We start from the raw sequence: 12,007 nt of genomic DNA, 5'->3' as shown, positions 1-12,007 counted from the left end.
CCCCTGCGGGTACACGAAAGGATACTTATTACTGATTCATGGTAGACGAGATCGAGGATGTTCAGCCACCCATAAGCCGGGATATAATTACGCCCCAAAGGGTCTAGCGACCCAGCCCTCCCTCTGGTGGCCTGCTCTCGGCGAATCTGTTCACTAGCTTGCCCAGTATATCTGTGAGGATAGTCTATCCGTGATGTATGGAGGTCCATGGCAGAGCTGAGGTGTGCAAATATTTGTGTCAGGGTGTAATAGACGTTGGTTTGCTGCATGCGGTTGGATGTAACAGTGTCATCGAGTGTACGGAGTTAAACTTCCGAATTGGAGCTGCCCCGCTGATGAAAAACCAAGACTGCCGACATCAATATCTCGCCAAGGATGACCGCGTGAACTCGGATCTCAACTTCCATAAGCTAGGGAGCTATCACAAAGGTTAATCGGGCCGACTTATAGACTGAAAGTAATTTGAATGGGTGATGGGAATTTAATATGACCTATTTTTGCTTGGCGGATAGATCTCACGTCTTTTGATGTAACAAAGGTACACCCCGTGGCTGGCTGGTGCTGACCATCAACCCTTCAACACCGATGTAAGGGCGTTATAAACCAGATTGAGAATAGTCTGTCATCTTTGTGGCAGCTGAGTTCTAAGCTCAGCTCTGTCAAGACAGTCTAGGCAAGCCATTTGACCAGAACAAGGATGTCCATGTTGGTGAGGATGCAATGATGTAACTTCATGATGGGGTGCTAGCGCAAGACCACTCGGTGTCGAGCTATGAAGCGGCAGCAATACTTTCCGAACTGCGACTACAAAGTGGAAAAGTCTGACAAGGCTGGATTTCAGCTGAATGCTTTCTCAATATTGGTCTGTCAGCACTAGGTAGGGTGGCTGATCACAAGCGTCCCCTATTCACACATAGCACAGGGACGAATGAAGATCTCCTCAAGTTGAAAGCATCAATTGCCAGTCTCATGATCTCTCCAAAGTTCGAGGACGAATGGACTAAGTTATGTATATAAGGAGACAGTATTCTCGATTCTAACCCAAACCTTTCTAATCAACAGACTTCAACATAACGCACTCAACAACCACAAGCGCATGCCTCAAGATCCCTGACTTTCCATCTCTCAAACTGATCTTAAGAGTCATACAATAATCTATCCCAGTTTCACACTCATCCCAAATTCCTCAACTCAACAAAACATCCGCAATGGCCAACACATACGACATCACAATTCTTAACGAGTCTGGTGCCTCGCAGAGCTACCTGCTCTTTGCCGTGGCGCCGCAGGTCTCTGGAGCCGGCTCGGTCTTCTCCAACATCTTCATGACTGCACCACCCATCGTCTCCCGACCAGATGGTTCCAGCTCCACCACCTTCACCATTGCGCGCCAATTCTACGGCATCTGCGGCACGTCGATCGAGAACCTCGCAGCCGGTGTTAAAGTAGCTACGAGCGACTATGAACCGGTCACCCTGGGTAGCAACGCTGGCACTCCCGTGGCTGGAACCACCTTGAACTTCACGACCACCGGAGGTGCAAACTTCCCGGAGCCGCTGCCCACCGCAACTGCCCCGACCAACGCCTTCACTATCCAGTGTGATTCCAGCTTTCGGCTTCCCGACCCCAGTGAGCCCCCTTCTCCAAATAGTGGCAGCCGTTGACAGATGCTAACAGACATCTCTTTAGACAACAGCTTCGTCGGCCTCGGCGGTATGAACATGGCTGGAAAGGTTGTCCCCATGGCGACCTTCACCGCGACCCCTTCCACCACCTTCAACATCTTCCCGGTGGTCAAGTACTACATAGCTACCGGCACGTACACGCCGGGACAGATCATCAACCTGCAGGCCATCGGCGTGACCCAGCTGGTAGACTTCACCAACACTACATATAGCTCGGTGACTTACATCCACAACAACTCTGGTCAGTACACATTAGCCGGCAACGTCGCGGCCAAGGCGGCCAAGCTTGCCCGTCTGCGTAACGAGAAAGTCGCCGCCCTCGGCGCCGATGCCGATGATTGGGCCACCGTTTTTCCTGTCGGCGGAAAGGGTAGGAAGCCAAAGCCTCACCAGCCGACCGGTGGCTCGGAGTACGACGACACTGTTTCTGAGAAGCTGGCCAAAGACCTGCAGAGTATCTTCATGAAGATGCTCTCTGCTGTTGAGACCAAAGCCCACAAGGGCCAGTCAAACTGCCAACCCCCTGAACAGTCTGTGGTCAATGACATCGAGTATTAATGCGCACGGCGCAGCGTTGAAGACTGGTACAAGGTGTTGACTGTTGGAACACAGTTTGTTAGGTTGCAGTTCTAGCTCACTCACCTTCATCTAGGTTCATTGATAGATGGCGGTGGAGGGAGCAGCTTTTGTTTCTTTTCTCCTTTTCGCGGAGATATAGTTGTGCACAGAGAGTAATGAAGAAATGGTTATATTTCACAAGTTATATTAACGTCTATCTTCGGAAATACCAGGACCTTACTGAAGCCCAGAGCTCGCTGCTGGTACGGGTCCGAACAGGGACTGTTGGCCTACGGGACTTCCTTTTCCAACGGGGGGTCCCGAACCTTCCTACTCCCTACTGTAGCTGTGGGGAGGGCCGGGAGACAGTGGAGCACCTTGTTGTGTGGTATCCAATACCACCGAAGCCTAGAACCTGGCCGAGGCCAGAAATTCGAACCCACCGGGATCTTAGCTTTGTATTACAGGGTCAAGGCTCCCGGAGCCTCAGGCTATTAAGGAGGGTTTTGGGTCGGCTGATGGATTCAGGCCGCTTGATGGATTAAAACCTGGTTCGACGGCTGGAATTGGAAACCGAAGAATCTGAAGAGGAGGAGGGGGTGGCGGACGAATCCGAAGTCGAAGACTAGAAGTCTTCAGTGCCTTATATAAGACCTTCCTTTCTTTTCCAACTAACTGGCGTCTACTATTGTTGTTTCCTACTACTTGTTGATATAGGTTTTTCACCCGGCTTATACGATACGGTTTTCCTATGTATTTAGTAGTAGAAGGTCTAGCACACTCTATCTTTGATAAAGAGGTGTAGGAAGAATCATAATAGTATACTACTACAATGCAACATTCTAGCTAACTCATAGAAATTAACTAATCTAGAAGAATCTGTTATTATTTAGTATATTCTTAACCTAGATTCCAAAGGATTTCTTCATCGCTTATCTAGTAAAGAAGATATAGCTAATTAACTAAGTCAGCGTACCCACATCTCGGACACCCCACATCTCGGACAGTCTGTCAGACACACTGCAATTTCAACCTACCTAATTCAACTTACGACAACACAGTCAATTCTAGGCCAAATTACACCAGATTTTAACCACTTCTTCGTCAATTACTTACAATGGCCTATACGAAGCAAGATATCCAGGATACTCTTGGTTACCTTGAAGATAGTGAGTTGGGGAAAACAGTCCCCAGAGGGCAGGGTCCCTCTGATCAGAGGGACACAGTTGCTAGGATGGTGCCCCGGGGGAGGGGGGGCTGGAACTTGCCGTGGGCCCATATTCTTTCGCATCATAAGTAGGGCCGTCCTGGCCGATGCTCCTTAGACAGGACAATCAATTTAGTACCTTTCTTCACACTTGTTGCAAGCTCAATTGACGAGCTTTCTTTGCATGCAAAGCGATCTCCCTCTGATCAGAGGGAGCCCTATCTGCACATGTTGTTTTGACCTTGTTTAGGCTGCAGGGACCCAATTTGTGGTGGTGTCGCCTGACCTGTCTTGTCTATCTTGTCTGTCTGGCATTTGGCCGTCTTTGCCCTTCCCCTTGTTTTGGTGGGTATGTGGGTGTAGATGTGTGTTTCTGCACCATTTCACTACTGGAAGATGCTTAACAACTTAGTTTCCTAGACGGATTCTACAGTTATGGGTAAAAGGAATCTGTTAATCTGCTTGATAGCCGCCTAGAAGGAGGTACTGACGGCTCTGAATATTAAGCCAGGTTGGAAAGTAACTGGGTTATAGCCTATATCAGTAGCCAAGCTACTGATAAGTCTATTGTTATTAGATAATTCTGTCAGGTGCAGGAGGGTGTCAGGTGCAGGCGGGGCACTGCCAGGGTCAGGGGCCTATAAATTACCGGCTTCGCCGGAAGTTTTGGAACGTTCAGAGTTCAACACTGTCACCTACCACCTCCTTAGAAGCGATAGCTGCGCAGACGCCGCTCCTTCAATGCGAATCATCCTTTCACTCTCCTTTTCTCACAGCAATCCCCATTTTCGATCTGACACGTTGAACTCTCTACCCTCAGGGCAGGAGACCGTCAGGAGATTCGCTTGAAGGAGCGCGCAGCTTACGAATAGCGACTTCTTAGCTTAGAAGCTATTACAGACGTTGCGCAGTCCCTGCATCCCTTTTACGCTTTCTGCCACCGCCAGCACTACGATCTTCGCTTCTTCGAAGCACCTTAGATGCAGCGACTACACCAGAGAACAAGAGAGCTTGGGAGCACCTTCGAAGATTCAGCCAGCCTACCGAGCATCAAGATGACGTTATTCGCAAAGTTCAGCTACCAAGCTACGCAGCTACCCCGCACGCGCTAGGACCACGCAAAAATGCAAGAGAAGAAAGATGATGTAATGTAAGAAGCAGTTCCTTTAATCGTCGAGTGACGTACTATTTAGTTAGGCCTGACTACTTTCTGTTTCGATTGTCCAAGTGCTTGCAGCAGGGCAGTATACTGCCTATGATTAGCTTACGTCTAGGAGCTACGTTATCGCTGCTTGAGAGCCGCAAGAAGTCCTGTGCAGGAGGGAGCCCCTCTGCTAGGCAGGATTGAGTTCGCTGCTTGAGAGCTGCGAGAAATCCTTGAGAGCTGCAAGAAGTCCTATAGAGGGAGACCCTCTATTAGGCAAGATCTGCTGGGCCGTTGGGGTTACTCTAACGCTTAGGCGTAGTGCTTAAAAGGCGTTAAAAGGAGTAATCGGTTAACGAGCCCATTGGGTAAGCGTGAGCCCAGTGCTTACCGCCGTCAAGCAATCCTGGAAGAACGAGATAGGGGGCAGCGAGGGCAACCGGGAGCTCTGCTGTAGAGGAGCGTGGGCGCTACAAAAGAGCGTTTGGGTCCTGAGAGACAACGCGTGAGTAGGCCTGCTCTTAAGCAGTACCTCTGTTCGGTGGGCCTGTACGCGGGAGCCAGGGAGGCGCAAGCGCTCGCCTGGAAGGGACCTTTGCCGGGCCGTTGAGGTAGCTCTGGCGCTTGCCAGGCGTAGCGCTCGGAAGGCGTTATAAAGGAGCAATCAGTTAACGAGCCTATTGGGTAAGTGTAAGCCCAGCACTTACCGCCGTCAGGCAACTTGGGGGATACGAGATAGGGGGCAGCGAGGGCAACCGGGAGCTCTGCTGTGGAGGAGCGTGGGCGCTGCAAAAGAGCGTTGGTCTTGTACGACAACGCGTGAGTAGGCCTGCTCTTAAGCAGTATCTCTGTTCGGTGGGCCTGTACGCGGGAGCTAGGAAGACGCAAGCACTTGCCTAGAAGGAACCTCTGCCGGGCCGTTAGGGTAGCTCTAGCGCTTGTCAGGCGCAGCGCTCGGAAGGCGTTATAAAGGAGCAATCGGTCAACGAGCCTATTGGGTAAGCGTGAGTCTAGCGCTTACCGCCGTCAGGCAGCTCGGGAGGTGCGAGATAAGGGGGTAGCAATACCCAGCCAGCCTGCGGCACGGGAAGGGCAGCGAGGGCAACTAGGAGCTCTGCTGTGGAGGAGCGTGGGCGCTGCAAAAGAGCGTTGGTCTTGTACGACAACGCGTGAGTAGGCCTGCTCTTAAGCAGTACCTCTGTTCGGTGGGCCTGTACGCGGGGGCCGGGAAGGCGTACTGCAAGCGCTTGCCTTGGAGGAACAGGATTGAAGGGACGAATTCCATTATAGAGTAGTATCACTACTTACGACGCGTCTAAGCAGCTTCAGCGCCCGCAACTGATTTCGCCAGCCAGCAATTCAAGGTACGGGTTCCAGGGGGAACCCTAGGGAGAGGGAGGTAGTCAGTCAGCTACCCGAGCATTCGATTCGGCCTTCGAGAGAGAGTCAGTCAGTCGATTCGATTCAGCCTTCGAGAGTCAGTCAGTTCGTTGCAGCTACGGTAACGCAGTCAAAAAGCACCTTTTACGCAGTTGCAGACAGCATCAGTCAATTCAATTCGGCCTTCGAGGGAGAGTCAGTCAGCTCGCTACAGTCAGCGATTCAGCCTTCGAGAGTCAGCCAGTTCGTTGCAGCTACAGTTACGCAGTCAAAAAGCACCTTTTACGCAGTTGCGGATGGCAGTCAGTCAGTTCGATTCGGCCTTCGAGGGAGAGTCAGTCAGCTCGCTGCAGTCAGCGATTCAGCCTTCGAGAGTCGGCCAGTTCGTTGCAGCTACAGTTACGCAGTCAAAAAGCACCTTTTACGCAGTTGCGGATGGCAGTCAGTCAGTTCGTTCGGCCTTCGAGGGAGAGTCAGTCAGCTCGCTGCAGTCAGCCAATTCGATTCAGCCTTCGAGAGATCAGTTCGTTGCAGCTACGATCGCGCAGTCAAGGAGCACCTGTTACGCAGCTAGCCAGTCGAAGAGAGCTCTGTACGGGTTCCAGGAGGAACCCAAGCAAGGGGGAGTACCTTGTCAGGTGCAGGAGGGTGTCAGGTGCAGGCGGGGCACTGCCAGGGTCAGGGGCATATAAATTACCGGCTTCGCCGGAAGTTTTGGAACGTTCAGAGTTCAACACTGTCACCTACCACCTCCTTAGAAGCGATAGCTGCGCAGACGCCGCTCCTTCAATGCGAATCATCCTTTCACTCTCCTTTTCTCACAGCAATCCCCATTTTCGATCTGACAAATTCGAACTAAGCCACTGGGCCCTAAAAAGCGGATCTACCTACATTGCTAGAACCCAGAGCAATAGATCAGTTAGACTATTAGAAAAATAGAGTTGTTATTTCAACTCCTAAGAAGAGGTCTGAGTTGCAAGGTCATCTTACCACATTGACTATCCAGGATCTACCCTCTAGGATTCGCCGGCATCTAACCTGTAAGGTTGGAAAAGCTTTTTCCAATAAGGACTTCGAGTTATCTAAACTACGGTACGAAAATGAGGCTCTTAAAGCCCAGATTGAGAATATCCAGCCTGTCAAGAGAAAGAAGGTCGAAGTGGAGCCGAATTCCAATTTCGCTTCAATCAGCTAAGTCCACCAAGCCCAAATTAAGGCTGGCCGTATTGAAGATAGTCCAGATGAAGAGAGCGGGTCAGAAAGTAGTAGTAGTGATAGTAGTTCAGTAGTTTCCTATATATTAGTCCGAGTAAAAAGAAGGTAATTGATAGAGAGTGGTTTTGGATATGGGTCTGACAGACTGTCCAAGATGTGGGGTGTCCGAGATGTGGTACACTGACTTACTAAATACGATATAAGATATATTGAGTTGGGGAAAAGTATCCCCAGAAGACAGGGTCCCTCCGATCAGAGAGCCGCGCTTACTAAGATGGCACCGTGGGGGCTAGAACTTGTCGTGGGCCCATTTTCCTTTGCACCATAAGTAGGGTGGTCCTAGCCATTGCTCCTTAGACAAGACAATCAATTCAGCACTTTTTTCCACACACGTTGCAACCTCAATTGACGAGACGCTTCTGCGTGCAAAGCGATCTCCCTCTGATTAGAGAGAGCTCTATCTACATATGTTCTGACCTTGTCTAAGCTATAGGGACCCAATTTGTGGTAGTGTTGCCTGGCGTGGCCCGTTTATCTTTGTCTGGCATTTGGCCACCTTTGCCCTCCCCCTTGTTTTTGATGAGTATATGGGTATAGATAGGTGTTTTCTATACTACTTCATTATCATAACCATATAAGTAACATCTCAATAATAGCTATAGCTAACAAATTATATTACTTACTAGAGAACTTGAATCCTGTATCTATAGAGGCCCATAGCGGCCCTCTTGAATCTACGTAGGGCTACGGCTCCCATTGGTCCCCCAGCGCCATTTCGTAATTAGCTATTCGCCGTAGCTCTCGCGGGCTCTGAGGGAGCCCTATAGAGCCTTCGTATAATTAGTTCACTAAACGATAGGCTAAGCATCATACCGCGGGGTCCTTCGTATTATTTGTAACAATACAACATATCTCTGAGATGTTCGAGTAACAATGAGACGATAGTACTTTATATCTTAGACGTCGTATTCATTTCTCTCAGGAAGTTGTCAACGCCGCTATATGTAGGAACGGACTAGTTCAGTTATGTCTAGATATGTGCAGCCTAGCGATGTATTTAGTACCAAGGCTAATGGGAAATAAAACCCAGGAGCTGCAGTCTGTTTCGAGCTGTACCGGAGGGAAGTAATCATGAAAAACTGAATGGGAGGTTAAGAAGATTCTGGAATTAGAAAGCGGGCAGAGGCAATCAAGGGGTTGGCAAATCGGTGGGTTCACGAAACCAACGTGAGAAGCACTAAAGAACATTTCGAGAGAGAGGCTTTGTATAACTAGCAGGAGCAGTATAAAAACATTCTACTAACAAGATAACAATTTTCTAGGGTAGTTGTCGGAAATGGTAGTAATCATCACGCATCGGAAAGCGGCCCTATTCCTCTAGTGCGTGCTACGCTGTTTGTAGAAGAGTGAGATGACGCGTTGTAGATCGACTGGGTCGTAAAAAGAACTATCGAGAGACGCTCGCAATAGGACATGCCTTCTCCATCCCATCAATGGGGCCAGCGATCTGGTCAAATATTTTCTCAAGGTTTTCCCGTCGTACAACCGAAAGCTTGTGCTATGGCTACTGCCTGTATATTGGGGGGGGGGGGGGGGAAGGCGTGTTTCCACCCTTCGCTAACTGGAAAGCTCAGATGACTGGTGAATGACTCTGCAAATTATTTGACTCCGGCTTCTATTTGCCCTCCCCTATCTCCGATACCTGCCTACACATAGTTGATTGTAGTAACGTCTCTTACCCTCGTTACCGTGCTTACCAACCTACAGTCTGGCAGCTTGAGCATCAATGTATGCCGGTACAGACTCAATATTAGAACGGCATTGACAGCTGCTTCGCTCCGGGCTCGCTCGGAGAGTCGATGAAAGCGTTGAACTGTACGCCTCTTCACCCCTTACCAACGCCTCCCCTACCAATGGTGCCATATTCATATCATCTCTGCCCGGTATTGCCATCGTCACCGTTGCCCCGTCACAATTGCCAAGCGGCGTGTCAGACAAGCTATCATCGGAATCAAAATGACTTGCCAACACCAGCCTGCTCCTAATCGCTGTAAATGTTTCGTTCCTCAGAGCTTTAATCATACGCTTGAGATCTGCGCTTCTCTGGAGTTCAACCTCCTTGTCGTCATTTTCCAACACGTCGGGCAGTCGCCAGTTGTAATACAGGCGATGATGTGACGCCCGCACCCTCACGCTATCAGCACCAACGGATCGCGCCGCAAAGTATAACGCGCAGAGATGGCAGGTGGGTTTGCTACTCCCTATGTATCTCCCGAACCTGCCTTCGCTAAAAAATGGGGAGGCCTTGCGACCTTGAAGGGAGTCGAGACGGTCTGAACGGCGAATGGAGTCGTCTAACAAAACCTCAGCGTGTACAACTGGTTTAAAGGTTCTGTGTTTGGCCACGTGCATAATCCTGGCGTCTAGTCCGAGTGCGTGTAACGAAGGCGCGGTGTTACGGTAGAGATTGATAAGGTCCGGATCCCTAGTCATCCGGCGGAAGATCCCATCGGCAGATGTCCGAATCCGTAGAGGCCTAGGATCCGGTTCAGACGAGAGGATCGAAACCACCTCAAAGTTAACAAATAGGGAAGGCCAGAGGCGGCAGGCACAGAAGAAAACCCTAACGGCGTTGAGGTAGGAATGGAAGCGCCCAAGCGCGTGGCGTAGTCTTCTCCATGAGGTCTTTGGCCCCTCACAGTTTACACCAGCTTGGTACCGGATGAATTCTCTGAGGGAATGGGAGTCGGAGTGATAGGGACTATGGATTGCGTAGATGACGGATTGGCTAGCCGCGATAACTGAATTTGTTAGCTGTCATACATACGGTAGGTGGCTGGAAAAGGATGTTGAAAACTTACACTCGGCATTGTCGTCCCTGGAGATTCTCGCGGCAAACTCGATCAAGGGGCGTAGAACACTGAGATCCTGCGAGGCTGCGTGAGCTGGCAGGGTATTAGTACTGAGGTGCTTCGTGTTGCAGCTCTCTTGGGATCGAACTTACTGTCATCCGTCTCCTGGTGGGAAACTCTCTCAATACAGATGCCGATCTCGATTGCTGCCATGCGGGTGTAGAATTCGATCCTAGGCCGATTGAACTGGATGATCTTCTGGAGGACCTCGGAGAAGAGCGGGCTCTGAGGGGCTGGATTGTTTACAACGCTCTCGGCCGCGCAACCAATTGTCTTCAGGATATCGACGATGTACGCCTTGACATCTTCCAGTGCCTTTGTGGTGCGGCTGTTGGATGCGAAGCGGTATTGGACGATTCCGGGCTGCAGGACGGCAAATGAGGTGCCCGTGGCGCCGCCCATTCCGCTATCACAGATCAGACTAAACTTGTTAACAAAATAATAGAAGATCTCCTCCTGGCTCCCACCGGATGAGACTGTTGGCTCGGCACTGTAGTCCCAACAGTAGTATGTATTTTGGAGACAAGCCAGAAGCACAACAGGCTCATAAAACCGTGTGCAGTCGCGCAGTTTCATAGGCACGATCCGTGACTTAGGGGAGTTGAAGTTATCCGTCATTTCGATCGTTGTGGATTTAATCATTAATGCAGAAAGAGTAAAAGTTGGTCGGCCTAAGCTGATAGACTGAGAGGTCCAAGTTTGACCGGCAGCGGTGGTGATGTGGAATGGAAGCGCCGAAGGGGTGATGGTTGGCGGGCATGCCTGCTATATATAACGTAGTCGTCGATTCTTTTCACCTTTTCGCAGCCAACGGCATCAGACCTCCCAGGTATCACAGACAATCAAGATTTATCGCAGGCCAAGCTCACGTCTGGTGGGGTCGACCCAGGGCATCCGTTACGGATGCGGAGACTGTATCCCATTCTATCCAATAAACTACCGCAGTTACATAATTACAGATTGTGAATTACCTCGGGAGAAATACGTGTTCTGCAAAACAGCCTCCTGCTTTAGCCCGCATTGTGACTCAGTGCTCGAGTTATCCGGCTTGATTAATCTTTCTAATTGGTCGGTCTTCCCCTACTTCCCGCGGGAGACGACGGTGGGCCTCGCTAGAATGCAGCAGGCCTCAGTGCATCTGTTGCTTTGGCGCATGACCCAGCCGTTGTGGCCTTCAGCGTTTGTTGTAGCTGCCATGCAGCCGTATCCCAAAGCCGGATGGTACATGATTGTGGATTCAGGAAACCATTTCCCCAACTTTGCTGAATTCGCAGCAACAGCCCAATAGGTGCAGGCGAAAATATCTGTCATGGTCTTAGCCTCACATCTCCAGTCGCCGTCGGATCCACTGCATATACAAGGAGCACTGACCCGGGATACAGCTTCCGAAAGCCTTGCGTCACCTGAACTGCGTCTGGAAAGACTTTTGGCAGCTTATCGTAGCCAGGCCCCGCAATCCATCCACGTACTTTTTCCTGTAGTGCAGATACGCTTTTTATCCCTGTTGTCCGTGTTTCCCCTAGATAGCTGCCTTGAACCGACATTTCTAGGATTTTTAGTCCTTTGGCAAAGAGCCCGGTGGGCAAACCTCACAAAGACTCGGGACTTTACCGAAGCCGTAAGGATAGACGGGGCTCCTGTTCCAGGCGACGTTGATACCGATGAAGAACTAGACGAGGCTCTAGCACGGAATTCTAGCCGAGAAGATATGAACTACGTAGAACAAACCCTTAGATCTTATTCCTTCCATCAAAGCCCATTCAGCCAAACCAGAGCCTCAGCACTATGCTTGACTGAGTTCGCGTCAAGCCACCTCGCTCATGGCAATCATTTAACCCTTTGCCTGCGTATTCCATCTTTGCAACACAGTCGGTGGCTTAACAATTATCACCGGCGTTGGATGCGT

At 50.3% G+C, this 12,007-nt stretch overlaps 2 protein-coding genes across 2 annotated transcripts; one reads left to right on the top strand and one right to left on the bottom strand.

Annotated features, from left to right (window-relative positions):
- Positions 1-1,208: 1,208 nt before the first annotated feature.
- Positions 1,209-2,243, top strand: MFIFM68171_06281 (uncharacterized protein; the record flags this gene model as incomplete). The annotated part of the gene is made up of 2 exons (XM_071061701.1): positions 1,209-1,629; positions 1,690-2,243. 2 exons carry the CDS (start codon positions 1,209-1,211, stop codon positions 2,241-2,243), a joined length of 975 nt encoding a protein of 324 aa, XP_070917802.1.
- Positions 2,244-8,950: 6,707 nt separating this feature from the next.
- MFIFM68171_06280 (uncharacterized protein) lies at positions 8,951-10,719 on the bottom strand (the record flags this gene model as incomplete). Its single annotated transcript, XM_071061700.1, has 3 exons — positions 8,951-9,990; positions 10,051-10,134; positions 10,194-10,719. 3 exons carry the CDS (start codon positions 10,717-10,719, stop codon positions 8,951-8,953), a joined length of 1,650 nt encoding a protein of 549 aa, XP_070917801.1.
- Positions 10,720-12,007: the final 1,288 nt, after the last annotated feature.

Source organism: Madurella fahalii, assembly GCF_045866475.1.
Source record: "Madurella fahalii IFM 68171 DNA, scaffold_3, whole genome shotgun sequence".
Classification (NCBI taxonomy): domain Eukaryota; kingdom Fungi; phylum Ascomycota; class Sordariomycetes; order Sordariales; genus Madurella; species Madurella fahalii.
Note: the sequence above shows the minus strand (reverse complement) of the source record. Positions and strands in the feature narration are given on the sequence as shown.